The sequence below is a fragment of the Meleagris gallopavo genome, chromosome 5 (genome assembly GCF_000146605.3).
Source record: "Meleagris gallopavo isolate NT-WF06-2002-E0010 breed Aviagen turkey brand Nicholas breeding stock chromosome 5, Turkey_5.1, whole genome shotgun sequence".
Taxonomy (NCBI): domain Eukaryota; kingdom Metazoa; phylum Chordata; class Aves; order Galliformes; family Phasianidae; genus Meleagris; species Meleagris gallopavo.
This window is the reverse complement of record NC_015015.2, coordinates 55086615-55101070: the sequence shown is the minus strand read 5'-3', so window position 1 is coordinate 55101070 and position 14456 is coordinate 55086615. Positions and strand designations below refer to the sequence as shown.

Here is a 14456-nt window from a genome sequence, read left to right as displayed (position 1 = left end):
TCAGCGGTGTTGATCCTTGACCCACCTACATTTTCAGAAGTGCCAAACATTTGAAAATCTGTGCAGTTTGCTTAAGGGTTTTGTTGGGACGCGCTGGATGGGCATTTTTGTGTTGCTTTACACGTAGAGGATAGGAATGGAAAAAGCAAAATCATTTTCATCTAAATGTTTTAGCACAAAGTTTAATTTTCTGCATCAAAGACTCAAAGTAGGCTGTGAGTGTTCAAGGTTTTGTTGGTAGGACTGTTATTTTTCCCAAGGGTAAATAGATACGTCTTACAGAAAAATTCATCTAGTCAGAAACCCATGTTTCTAATGAAAAACAGAAACGGCCAATTTTTCTGTCAGTTCTGTGCAGTTCAATGTATACTCTTTTGAAATGAAAAGAACCCCCAAAATAATGCCATTATTAAATACAGAGACAATTCATGCTGTATTCACTACTTGGGAGCAGACCAAGTGGTCAGATGGCTTTACTCACCAGTCTTGTTCTTTCTACTTTACTTTGCCTGAACATCTGATCTCCTCTCTACTTACTATTTTGCCTGCTGTGACTCCTATAAATTGTGTGAATAAAAGGATTTTTGTTGGGCTAACCTAGAATTTCAGGAGCCCACAGTGGTAGTTTACTCAGCTTTGCGAGTTATGAAATAACACTGGCTAGGGAAGCCTTGTTTCATCATTGGGTTTATTTATTTTTTCCTAATTTCTTCTCAATTCTGTCCCAAGATCCCTAGAGACTGGACTCCATGGAGATGGAATTGGGCATTTTCCAAGCTGCTCCCGTGCGTGGCATACCCAGTTTCCAATGGGATTTTCGAAAGAGTTTTCCAGTAGTCAGTGAGCTTATTTCCTTTTTTTGGGTATCCAGCACCCTACGACTCAACGAGGTCAGGCTACAAACAGCAAGTTGACAACACTTTTCAAAAATCTGACTCTCTTGCTAGCATTGAATCACGGGATCATTAAGGTTGGAAAAGGCCTCCAAGATCACCAAGTCCATGCCCAACCCATTCCCACCATGCCCACTGCCCTCAGTGCCACATCTCCACAGTTCTGGAATACCTTCAGGGATGGTGACTCCACCACCTCTCTGTTCCTGATCACTCTTTCTGAGAATTTTTTCCTAATATCCGGCCTGAAACATCTTTAGCAGTGTGCTTGGAGTTCACCAATGTACTCGAAGAATTACTGAGGTGTCCCAAGTCCTACAGGGCAGCTCTGAAGACCACAAAGATTTTTTTTGAAGTTATAGCAGGTTTTTCTTTTGACAAAACAACATTCAGTGTTAAATTCTAATTAAAAACTGCTGGGTGATCCCATCTCCACACGAAGGCAAATGTTTACACTTCACATGCCGTTGTCACTGGTAACTGAAATAAGCAGGACTGAGCAGAGCTTACGGCCACTTAAGGTGGAGAGATGCTTTCTGTAGCATCAGCCTGGGATGGTCATAGTGCTGGTAACAAAGCTAAGTAACCCTCAGTGAGTACCAGAAACACCCTGCATAGTCTGGACACATTATCTCTGAAAACAAACTCTGAAATGAAATTACACTACTGAGTGATACTGTTTTTAATTCCCTTTGCTTAGCAAGGTTGTGTAGCCCTGACTTTAGCCATCTGTGCCTGCAGAAAAGGAAAGAATTAACTCCTGTTACATAAAATTATGTCTTCATACATAGAAATGGCATAATTATTTTTATGGCATAAAAATTAACTGAAGTAACCTGTGTTGTTTGTGTTACAACCGACCAGTGCTCACAGGTGTTTTGACTCATTCTCTATGTCTGCTGTAGGCTGCATTGATGCTGCTTTGGCGTGTGGCTCTTTTTGCAAACTGTGAAGAGTAATCACGAGGTGTTTCTTGTTTTTTTTTCCCTCCCAGATCGCCAAGCTTGGTGCCTTTTGCTGCGGCCTCAGTTTGTGCAATCAGCAGACGATAGTGCTTTATATTGCTTGTATTGTACCTTGGGTTCTCTTCCTGCTCTTCAGAAAGACGGTGCGTATTTTGCTGACTCACAGCTGTTTTAGCTTGCTTTAAGGCACTGGCTTATGACTGGAGATGAGTTTCTTTGTGTTGATTCCCTGGTGGTAGCAAATGAAAGGTGCATTGACTTATTGTCCATCATTGTGTGACTGCTGTCAGCAAAGACACAAAGAATTAGTAAGGGTGCTGCAGGTGCTGACCTCATGCAGTTCTCTTCAGCATGCCCCTGGGATGTGCCAGGTTTGGTTGCCTCCAGCTCTGACACTGCTAGGACTGGAGTCCTGCAAGAGGCTCTTTTGGAGAAGGTTCGGAGGAGCACCATGAGGATGATCTGATGGCCGGAGCACCTCTCCTATGAAGATAGGCTGAAGGAACTGGGCTTGATCAGCCTGAAAAGGCTGCAGGGAGACCTCACTGAGGCCTTCCAGTTCTTAAAGGCAGTTTATAAACATGAGGGAAATCAACTTTTTACGTGGGTAGGTAGTGATAGGATAAGGGGGAATGGTTTTAAACTAAATGGAGAAGAGATTTAGATTAGATGACAGGGGAGAGTTCTTTACTGAGAGAGTGTTGAGCTGCTGGAACAGGCTGCCCAGAGAGGCTGTGCATGTCCCATCCTTGGAAGTGTTTAAGGCCAGATTGGATGAGGCAATTTAATCTAGTACTTGATTTAGCAGCTGGCAGCCTTGCCTGTGGCAGGGGGATGATGATCCTTGAGGTCCCTTCCAACCCAAGCCATGATTCTATGAATTCTCAGGTGAGGCACCTGGCTTGTGCCAGGTGGAGAAGACCAAGCCAAAATTGACCTTCAGTGAACAACAAGCCCTGAAGTAGTCAGATGTCCTGGAATCACAGGGTGGTTGGAGGTTGGAAGAGACTTCTGGAGATCATCTCCTTGTTCATTGCAGGGAGTTGGACTAGATGACCTTTAAAGTTCTCTTCCAACTCAACTGATTCTGTGATCTGATCCAGCCCCTGCTCAAACAAGAGCACCCAGAAATGCTTCCATGTCATCTACTAGAAGGTCCCTTTTTCAGGATGTCCCTCATTTCACACCTCTTCATTAAGCTTGTTAATTGAATAAGGTGAAAAGACCTTTTTGCATACCTGGCTCAGGAAGATGATGTGCGTCCATCTGGATGAGGTTCCATGATAACATTTAGGGACTTTACAATGGTCTTCTGCAGATGGCTTTGTTGGGCTGGGTGCAGACATGTTGTGGGAACTCTGCTCTAAAAAGTGCTGCATATCTCAAAAGATTTAGGTACTAATATCACTTTACAGGTGGCCCAGAGAAACCTCCACCAGTACCCTCTGCCTTCTACCTTTAGATGACAGTTGGGCAGCTTTGTGCTGGGATGCTCCTGCCTGTATTTCTACACCTTCAGCCTGGCAGATCAGGTGTGGTTCTACACAGTGGCACAGCTTATAGCTAAGCCTAGAGTGAAGTGTGTGAGCAGCAAGAGATAAGATGCAGTTCAGGCAAGCTTGATGCAAAAGTCCAGTGCTTCTAGCAAAAGCCCTGCAGACTTCCTGTTTCCTTTAACAAAGTGCTGGTTCACGCAGTGTATTTTTCTTCTTTAAACACAGTTGTTTTTTTAACCAGGGAGGTGCACAGACCAGGTAATTTCCAGCAGAGAGAATGCTGTTGTAATGTAATGTTCCTGGGAAATACTTCAGACAGTTCAGGAAAGCATGCTGCAGAAAACCACCTAATAATAAGATATTTGATCGAAAACAGTGTCTTTCAGTTAAAAATAAATTTAAGAAATAGCCAGTTTTCTAAAGAAATTTTGGCCACCAACTTTATCAGGCTACTTTCTCTGTTCTGTAGGTCGTTGCTCTGAATGCTGAATGGTGTCTATTCCACATAACCCCAAATTCTGAGCAAGTGTTTGATTGACAGGACGGTGGCTAATGATAAAGCAAGCGTGCAATATTCTAGGGTGGGATTTTCCAAAGCACTTAAAGGAGTTAGGCACAGAAGTCCCTTTGAAAGTCTTGTCTTCCTGACCCCTTAGGCAATCTTGAAAATCCCACCCCAAAAGTTGGCCTATCCAATTTAGCCAGTGTAATCATGATAAAGTAAATGGCAAAACTGACTCCTGATGATGGTGATGATGTGTGTAGTTGTACTAGAGCAGCATTTTTTTTTTGCCAGATGGAATACCAGCCAACTCTTAATCGCTGCAAAGTGGGTTATCTCAGCCTTGCAGTGCTTCAGCCATCTATGCATGTCATGCCATGATTTAAATGTGAAAGATGCAATGAGTATGATACTCATGAGTCCTAGCTAATATTATTTGCTTCACTTAAATTTCACCCTGCCATGCAAAGGAGATCAGTTTGATGCAGTTTCCTAGTAATCCACAAAATCATAAGGTTTAACATAGCATTTTGTAGGGACTTACTATAAATTGAGAGATCAGCTCTGTGTAAATATATTTGATGTTTTTTCTTTATCTGTTCTTGAAGTTCCAGCATGATTAAACTAAAATAAACATTGTTATGCAATATGACATATTTTGGTGCAGGAATTGTCCCTAGGCCATTTGCTGAAGTTGGGTTTATGCTTCTTGGCTGGTTTGCTGCCTTATCTCTATCTGCCGGCTTCGTCCTACCTCAATCGAGCCCGTTGGACATGGGGAGACCAGACGACTTTTCAAGGATTTTTGACCCACTTTCTCAGGGAGGAATATGGGACATTCAATCTGGTAAATAAAGATCATTTTCTGTAAGGCTTTCTTTTGAGTAATGCGATAGCAGAACCTTTCTGTTTGTGGCGTTAAATAGCTCGGAGGTGAAAAAATTGGAAATTTCTTTAAAAAATAATTTCCTGATTTTGACCTTTGGATCTGTCAGATTTTCTGGGTGTGGGTTAGGTGGCTGGGAAAGCAAGACCTGATTCTCTTTGTCTTTATGGAATGAGCTATATTATTTACCTGGGGCTGTCCACATGTATCACATTTATAAAAAACCCAAAGACCAAGTCTTGCTAGAGAGATAGCAACACCTGTTTTGTATTTTTCTTATTTTAAGACAAATATATATATATATTTTAAATCATTTTAAACTCAGCTTTTGAAAGAGGCTGCAAGCAGTTTTTCATTGCTTTAACCTTAAAAGAGATTCCTCTAACTTACATCTCAGTAATGTTACATTGAAATGAATGGTAGGTTTGGGGGAACCTCAGAATTCTTTGCTCTGAATTATTCTGTCTGCTTTGTGCTCTTGCAAAGAGAGGGAGATATGATATAACTGTTTGCAGACTGTAGGATTTGCATCTTTCTGCTCCAACCCAAACTGGGTTCTGAGCTCTAGATACCCAAGGAGAGCAGTGCCCAGCACCCCTTTTGTCTCAGAGTTTTCAATGCAGAATGCTGGGAATAAAAGAAAGGGTTGTGTTTTACAAAGCATGGTGCTCCTACAGAGATAAGGTCCACCCTCTGAAGGACTTCTGAGACTTCCCTGTTATCCTGTTCCCAGACCTCTCCTGAGAGCTACGTTCTGTTGAGCAGAGCAATACCAAGGCATACAAATCCCTTGACTGCTTTCTCCATTAGATCTGATGAATTCAAATTGATATTCAGGAAGCTTAAGGATGGGCCGTGTGTAATCCTGCACCACAAATCACATTTATGTTGAATTGGTCTGAAACTGGAGCAGTACATGCAGCAAAATCCAAGTGTTTGGTCCTAATGCTGGTTGGGCTAATGCCAGAGCCATCCTCCGACACTTTTATGTTTTTAAGTATTTTTTAAATGTAATGTACTATTCCATTTCTATAGAGCTTAAATACACCTTCCAGACTTCCTGAATCATACCCAGGGAAGTGATGGAGGCACTGTCCCCGGAGCTGTTTAAGAATGGTGGACATGTGGCACAGAGGGACGTGGGCAGTGAGCATCATGGGGGTGGGTTGGGGTTGGACTTGACCTTGGAGCTCTTCTCCAAGTAGGTAAGGAAGTAGAAATTGAGGCCCATCTGGTGCTTCCAGGCTGTGGGGAGATGTCCCCAGTCGTGCACTTTTAGTGGAGCTCACAGCTAAGCCATATGATGTGCTCTGGTCACAGGGTAATGAGTTGGGTTCATCTGGGTGGTGAACCATGCACCGTTTGCAGAATGTAAAACAAGAAAATGGAGGAAAAATTTGTAGTGAACGTTCGAGTAATTTGCTGTCTTTGGTTTTGCTTAAGCAATTCCTGTTCCCTGTGATCAGTGTGGTACCATTTGAAAGAGCTCTAGAGCAGCCCTTTACGCTCAGGGCTCTGCAGACAGAAAGCAGAAAAACTTCTCCTTTCCCCAGTCAACATGTGAATTTGTCATTTTCTTTCTTTCTTTTTAATCCAGGCCAAATCCGAGACTGGATCCAGTACAAGAGATATGCTGGTGTGAGTAAAATCATGACTATTCCACTGCTGGGGATTCATAATCCTGGCTTGTTCCTGTTTCTGGTAGACTCCCAGCAGAACAGAGGTGCTGCCGTACAGCTGCCCTGTTTTCTCACTGCACTGAGTGCAGGCACTGAGTTGAGGGTCATGCAGACATGCACTGATTTCCCCACAGCTTCCAGCTGGAGCAGATGAGATCAGAGCTGTCCCTTCCTGTCCTTGCCCTGGCACTCATGGCCTGTTTCAGCACAGCACTGCCGTAAGTTGGAGGGGAATATTTACTCCCACCTGCATTTCCTTACTGGCCAAGAATGAGCTTTGGGTGCTTTCTCTGCCTTGTGCCACATGGAGTTCTGCTTCCTTGGGCAGAAATTTCAGCTGTTATCCTGTGTTATTGACAAAGAGCAAAACAGCCCTGCACCTGATTACCCTGTGACTCTGTAGATGCCGTAAAAATCTTGGGATCCTGATGGCTGCATGCTCTGAAAAACAAAAATTTCATAAATTGGAAAAGTAAAGAAAAACCGACCAGCTCCTTGCATTAAACGCATTCAGATATGCAGAGAGACAGCTGTCTTCATGCACATATAACTTTTTCCTACTTTTGATCGTGCCACTATAGTGCTACGTTATTTTTTATAGGATAAAGCAACAGAAATCACCCGTGATTTGTCTCTTTGCTGGAATGCTCTGTGTTTATTCACTCTTTTTCGCCTGGAGAGCAAATTTGGATGTTACAAAGCCTCTGTTTCTGGGAGTGGTAAGTTTCACTCTGAAAATTGCTCTGGGGTGTTGGTTTTTGGAAGCAGCCTCCTTCATGCTTCGTTGGCTGTTGGGTCCCTTGTGAATCAAGAGCAGGTGGTTGTCTTGGAGATGCACAGGGTGCAAGCATGCAGCTACATTTTCTGTTCCCTTTTAGCTGGGGAAGCATAAATATGGTCTCTGGGAATTTAGATAGATGATGCATGTTTAGAAGGAAGAATTAGGAGGAAGTTTTTCAGCCATAGGGTGGTGAGGCACTGGAACAGGTTGCCCAAGGAGGCTGTGGATGCCCCATCCCTGCAGGCATTCAAGGCCAGGCTGGATGTGGCTCTGGGCAGCCTGGGCTGCTGGTTGGCGACCTGCACACAGCAGGGGGTTGGAACTGGATGAGCGTTGTGCTCCTTTCCAACCCAGGCCATTCTATGAATAAACGAAAGAAACTTCTTTCTTTGTCTCTGTCTGCCCTTCAGTTGTGAGCTTTTCAGCTTGGAAACTATCCCACTCCAAAAGCGTAGACTCGCATCCCAAGGAAGCATTGCCACATTGCCTTCTGTCCTAGGTGGAGCGGTTCTGGATGCAGAGCAATGTGGCTGTGGCTGTGCTGGCAGGACTGGGGCTGGCTGCTCTTATGTCCCTCGGAGGTGCTGTGCTGCAGGGCAGCCGGGTGCTGCCATGGCTGGAGTGGCTTTCTGCTGGGACCCTTGTTGCTGCTCAAGTTTGGGCCAATTTTAGGTAAGACATCCTCTGGGGCATCACCTTCTCCTTCCCATGCTTTGCTTCAAGTTTCCCGGTATTTTTTCTTAGTTTTTCTTCCTTTTATTAAATGAATTACATCTTATAACGTAAGGCTTCCTTATTCCATAACCACGCTGAGAACTCTGCAGTGGGTTAGTTAAAAATCAGTATAGTAGTAGGGCTGCTCAGGTGGAGGTTGACCAACTGGTGAAGTGTTGAGCTTAGAGGCTCCATAGGCAGAAATCCTTGCTTTGCACAAGGCTCAGCTTAATTAAAAGTGTTAAAAGAGTAGGGAGGGTTTCAAATACTTACTATGTCGTGGCACTTCCAGCTCCAAATCTTTATGTTTAGCCCAAGAAGAAAAATCAGAAAAAAAGATCAGAATTAAGATGAATGCATGCGCTGTGTGTGCATCTCTGCAAAACTTTAGTGGCATGTCTCTCGTTCTAGCTTGTGGGGGACAGTAGTCTAAAGGCTTCATGTTGTATCTTCTAAGTGAAGATGATGCTTTTCAGCCAGATCTGACCAAGGGGAAGGACCTCACCATTGGATGCTTATTGCATAAAATTGTTCTAAAGATGGGCAAAACCGTGCAAGTGTCTGGCTTTAAAGTGTTCTTTTTCATCTGTTTTCTTCAGTGATTGTGATCAGAGCAACAATTACATTGTTGATAAGTTTGCAAGAAACCTGCTGTCCTCTATGCCAATGGGTGCAGTGATTTTGCTAAGAGGAGACTTACCTGGGAACGCCCTTCGTTACCTGCATTATGTTGAAGGAGTGAGGCCAGATATCACATTAGTGGACCAAGAGGTAGGTTCAGAAGGTGATACTGAATGAGGCAACATGGCAGATATCCAGTTGTTGCACAGGGCTGATGTTTACCTTGCTGAGAAAGCTTCATTTTTTCTGTTCTCAGAAAACTGCATGTTGGGAGCAGTCTGGAGGGCTGAGTCAACCAGCAGCCCTTGGGCAATGGGGCTTTGGGCTTTCTCTCAAGGGCTCCGCCATGTTGGGGCCCATTTCCTGACATCTCCTGTGTTATTTTGGTCCACCAAAGGTGCTTTTGCAGACTTGTTGTTTTTTTTTCTTTTAATTCAAATGAAGATGCTGTGTCCCCTGGGGGGGTGGTTGTGCTTGTTTTTCCTGAGTAATGGAAGGAGAAGAATCGTCTTTGCAGAAAGGCACAGCTGTATTTCTACTAGCACATACTCCTCGCACTTGGCTTTGCAACAGGGGACTGTGATTTGTTGGGGAACCCTCACCCAATGCCTCTTGTCTAACCAAAGCTCTCTTGTTTCTCCTCACAGCTGTAGCTATTTTGTGTTTATGTAGACTTTTTCCCCCTCAGTGGCAATGACCATGTTTCTCCAAGTAGAAGCCACTGATGGTCTGATCTGATGGCATGGTCCCGGGCCATTGCTGAAATGAGAGGAAACCCTTAGTGAATAAATGGAATCAGTACTCACATGAAAGGCATTTCTACAGCTGCTGGTGTCAAATGGATGGAAACTGTGCTTCTTGTTTTGATTACAGTAATGTTTTTGGTGATAGATGATGACTTATGGATGGTATTTACCCAAGCTGGCAAAGCATTTACCTGGTGTTCATTTTCCTGGGAACCGGTGGAACCCTGTGGAAGGAATATTACCCGATGGGACACTTACTTTTAATCTACACCATTTCCTCAAAGCAAATAAAAAGTAAGCATTTCTTTCATATGTAACAGCTTTCCTAAATTCTTCAACCTTTTTCTCTTGAAATTGTTTATGGAACAGCTTGGTGCTGCATCCAAAAGACCAATTTTCTCTACTGACTTCCTCCCCAGTGGTGAGATTATTTTTGCAATTAAAGCAAATATCTGTGCGGAAGTAACTCCATCCAGATATAATGTTGTTCAGTGTTGTTGAACAATATTATATCTTGCTGAACAAGGTATAATACTCTCGTTGTTTTGAGGAAAGTTTGGATTTTAGGAAGGAAAAATAAGAAAGTGATTGACAGAGAATATTTATGGATTTTTTTTTTCTTTTTGTCTGACACAATTCGTACACAAAAAAAAAAAAAAGAAACATTCCTGTGTACTCAAAATGATGATGGTTGGAGAGTAAATTGCTGCAGCTTCTCCTTCCTGAACATTGTGGCCAAGTGATTAGCATAGAATGAATGTATTCCAGGAATAATCATCATATAAAAATAGCTTAGTAAGAGTGGAGAAAGGATTAGATACTCCCATGAATAAGAATAGCATCTGCATTTAGACTAGCTGGGGCGAGCGTGGGGAGGCAGACTAGCAGGGCCAGGTGCCATTGGGACGAAGTGGGCTTCCCCTGCTTCTGGCACGGATGTAAGGTGTGACACGGGGGAACATCTCCCCTGGAGGTCCCTCCTGCTCTGGTACACGAGGTGTGCAGTACCGTGGGGGTATTTATTTGCCCGCAGAGCTGTTCTGCAGAGTGCCCCAGAGACGTGCACGTTCTGATGCGAGATGCTCTGGATGGGTGCCTGTGCTGCAGAAAGTAATAGAAGCATAGATTTGTTTGAGTTGGAAGGAACTCTTAGAGGTCATCAGGTCATCTAGTTCAGCTCCCCCGCACTGAACAGAGACTGTGCTTCTTGAGACCTGTCTGCTGCACCAGCATGGGATGTGTGTGCAGCTCAAGCACGTGTGATTGCCCAAGGCCTCTGACATGGCTTCACCATTCCTCTCTCTGTTCCTTTTTTTGGCAGTAAAGAAGTGTTTGTCTGCATAGGTCTTCATGAAGGGGACTCAACCTGGAGGAGGAGTTACTCGCTTTGGCCATGGGGTACCTGTGAGAAATTGGTTCCTTCTGATGCTGTCTTTGACCCAGGAGAGTGGATTCGTCTGACAAGAAATCTCTATAACTGGACTGAAGAGTATGGGAGGTAAGAGGCAGAAGCACAGCTCTGTGTCTTCCTGCTTCCTGTTCCTCATGACCACATCCATTGCGGTGTTAGAGAAATTAAATCTGAGCTTTAATCTTAATGCTTCGTGTTTTGGAACACACGATATCTCTGCATGTGTTTTTCTGTTTTTTGCCAGAGTTAAAAATAGAGGTTTCTAGTCAACTGTCAGGTCCAATTCTGATCCTAAAACTTCAGTGGGAGCCCCAAACCATTGAAGACATGGGACATCCAAAGCTTTAAATGTTGTAGACTGAGCTATGATGCGATGGTAAAAATCATCTCTCAGTTTGTGGATAGCTGGGATGCTGTGAAACACCTGATGTAAACAGCAGAGGCTCCCCCTGTGCAGGGAGAGGGATAAAGTTTTATGAATGACTGAGGATCAGCTGAATTCCCTGCTGTCAGAGCCGTAGGCTTCATGACAGGTTTTCTGCTGCCTGGGAGGTCTGTCACTGCTTGGGTTAGAAGGGATGATTGTGCAGTGAGCAAAACACAATGACATGGATCTGATGGCTGAATTTTGTTTTAATTCCCGTTTAGTTTCAAGCCCTCTTCCTGGGAAGCTGTCGCCAATGAGGAGATGTGGCAAGCCAGGTGATGCTCCTTTGCTCCCCAGTGCGTGGAAATACACACCAAAGCAGGCAGCTTGATAGTGCATGGCCTTACTGGATCTTAATGTGCTAAACTTCAGAAGGAAAACAGTGGTTTCATTCACCTAAAGGTTTTGCTCAAAGCATCTTGAAGAACAGAGGGTAGTTTGGGCATACCGTGGAAAGAAATCTGTATCACTAATGACTTGAAAAAATTTTGTTTACTGTCCCATACAACTAAAGAGCTTTATGGACATGTTGAAGACGTGATTAGGAGGTGTGAGCTGGTTATGTTAAGCAGTTGCTATAAGGTGTTTTCTTTTCTTATTCTCCTAGGATGAAAACAGCTTTCTTTATATTTGGCCTTGCAGAAACTGCCAGCGTGCCTGCAGAAATGAAAGCACAGCTGTACACGTTGGCATACACTGTAAGTCGTATTTTTTGTTATGAATTCTGTCTGCAGTCTCCATCCTATTTTTTTTTTATTTTTATTTTTTTTTTTAATTCTTTTGACCACATGGAAATATCACAGTGTATCTAGATAGGCTGTCCTGTAATCTGCATTCTCTCTCATTCATCCAAATCAGGAGCATAGCAGATTCAAAGAGATTTGTTCAGGGATTTTATCCATTCCTGCTTGCCCTCTTGGTCACAGAGGATGCCAAAAGCTAACCAGTCAACACCCTCCTTTTGCTATAATTATGTTGTCTGCGCTGGGCTTCAAACCCATGCCAAGAGATTGCTTGTCCTAAAGTCCCCTCTATGCACTTGTCCTCTCTGTCATTACACAGTCTTGCATCTGAGCCAGCAAGTGTAAAATCCGACAGTCTTCTCTTCTCACTGCAAATTAATTCTGCTGCATTTCACAGCAGAGAATGACACACGTAAGCTGGTGTAGGTACCTCAATAAATACTGCACTGCCAGAGATGCCAGCAGATGCACAAAACGATCAGTGTGTGTCAGCAGAGAGGAGATGTTTTATACCCCAGCAAACAGTCTGTAAATTGCTTCCTTTAAAATTTTGCCCATTTTGCTGTCATTTTTGCTGTTCTGTTCCACGAAGTTCCCAGGCATGATGTTGAGCTTATCAATATTGCCACTTAGCAAACCCTCCTATGCAAACTCTTTTCCTGTTAAGGAAGGTTGAGGGAACTGGGCTTGTTTAGTTTGGAGAAGAGAAGGCTCCAGGGAGACCTCATTGTGGCCTTCCAGTACTTGAAAAGTGTATAAACAGGAGGGGGAACGGCTGTTTGTGAGGGTGGATGGTAATAGGACAAGGGGGAAAGGTGTTAAACTGAGACAGGGGAGGTTTAGGTTGGATATGAGGAGGAAGTTTTTCAGCCAGAGGGTGGTGAGGCACTGGAACAGGTTGCCCAAGGAGGCTGTGGATGCCCCATCCCTGCAGGCATTCAAGGCCAGGCTGGATGTGGCTCTGGGCAGCCTGGGCTGCTGGTTGGCCACCCTGCACATAGCAAGGGGTTGGAACTGGATGAGCACTGTGCTCCTTTGCAACCCAGGCCATTCTAGGATTCAAACTGCTCACATCCTATTGAAGGTGTCTCGATCTCCTGGAACACTGAGTCAGTGTTTTTCCAGGCGCACCGGGGAAGTCTGTCTTTGCCCAGCCTGGTTCCCTCTTGGGGAAGGGCATAATGTGCTCTGGGGTTATCTCAATTGTCTGTAATGTTTCTAAACAAACAGCTGCTGCACAAAATCCCTGGATTTTGGATTCACACTATCACACATCACATGGCAAACACAGAATGAGTTTCAGAAATGCTCTGACTCTGGATGATGGAGACATCTTAGTAGCATCTGTTCCTTTATGGGCAGTTCTGAAGCACTGTTAAGAGCTGTTGGTCCCCTTTGTTTGCTTAATTTGTCCCCTTTTTCTTCTTTTTTTTGTTGCCATTTAACAGTCGTACAAAGAAATTGTCAGCTCTCATCCACATCACCCAGTGAACTGGCACAAAAACTACGCGATAGCCTGCGAGAGGATGTTGCGTCTCCATGGGGTGGGTGAGGACCCTGAGGCATTGCTCTCCGAAACCGTTAAACATTTCCTCCTCTACACCCAGAAAGCAGAGGATGATCCCCAGCGGCAGGATATTCTACAGGCTGTGAACCACCTCCAGAAGGAACTGCAGGGGCTGAGGGAAATGAAAGCTGAGCTGAAGTGGCAAGCTGGATAGTGTCTGTTCCACTGTGCCCCTTCTGAGGTGCTGAGGATTTTGAGGTCCAGAGCTTTGAGGTGGTCATAGACAATGTAAGAATGTTGGGAAAAGGTGACAAAAAGAGCAGAGGGTTCTGCAGGAAAGTACTGTTGTTTGGTATCTGATTGCTGTTGCCAAATGAACAGTTCGTATGTGAGAAAGCTCATCACAAAATAAAATACGGTGTTTCAAGAAGAGAGTTTCCTCCTAAAGGCAGCACTGTGAAAATCATTTAGATTTGTTTGTGGATATTTGTGGATGGTTTATAGATGGAAAAATATATGTTTGGCCTTTAAACATTGCTGCTGTTGTTGAGCAAAGAGTTTTACTACATTTTTCCTTAGACTGTGTGTCTGTGCATTTTTACAGTCATGGGGCAGCATGGGTAGGTGGGTTTCCATCAGGACAAGCAAGCAGGATGGAGCCCTTGCAGGGGCATGACTGTGTGCTGTTTCAGGTGCCCTCCGTGCCCTGGCTGTGCCTCTGTGGTGCTCTCAAAATGACCCCCTGGGAACAAATGCAGCAACTGGTGTGGGGTGGTGGTGTTGGGTGGAGACAAACCCAGCTCACTGCAGGGAGGGCTGTTTTCACTGCACTGGGATTTTATGCTGTGATAGACTTCACTGCACCGGTTTTCCTGTAGCTAGTAATTTATATTTTTCTTCATAGACCTGTGTGACTGTATGCAGCATCATGGCACCTCCTGTGCTGTGTGGCTCTGGGGTAGGGAAGCTGCGGTGCTGACATCCATCCTGCTTTCCATTCTGCCCCAATGGCCAAGGAAGACTCAGTTCCCAAGAGCTCAGCTTCATATTTTCCAAAAAATGACATGAAATAGCTTGTCTTTCAA

At 44.2% G+C, this 14456-nt stretch overlaps 1 protein-coding gene across 2 annotated transcripts in view; it reads left to right on the top strand.

The window, feature by feature from the left end:
- Nucleotides 1-13907, top strand: part of TMEM260 (transmembrane protein 260) — a 29890-nt gene extending 15983 nt beyond the window's left edge. Inside the window, exons 5-16 of one of the 2 annotated variants that reach the window (XM_010712101.2) lie at nt 1888-2001; nt 4524-4703; nt 6340-6380; nt 6556-6639; nt 7023-7140; nt 7702-7874; nt 8516-8687; nt 9429-9577; nt 10605-10781; nt 11343-11396; nt 11729-11819; nt 13313-13907. In XM_010712101.2, coding sequence (XP_010710403.2) covers nt 1888-2001; nt 4524-4703; nt 6340-6380; nt 6556-6639; nt 7023-7140; nt 7702-7874; nt 8516-8687; nt 9429-9577; nt 10605-10781; nt 11343-11396; nt 11729-11819; nt 13313-13585 — 1626 coding nt within the window. In that variant the 3' untranslated portion in view covers nt 13586-13907. The remainder of the gene's footprint in view (nt 1-1887; nt 2002-4523; nt 4704-6339; nt 6381-6555; nt 6640-7022; nt 7141-7701; nt 7875-8515; nt 8688-9428; nt 9578-10604; nt 10782-11342; nt 11397-11728; nt 11820-13312) is intronic. The other variant, XM_010712102.2, reaches the window with a different exon arrangement.
- Nucleotides 13908-14456: the final 549 nt, after the last annotated feature.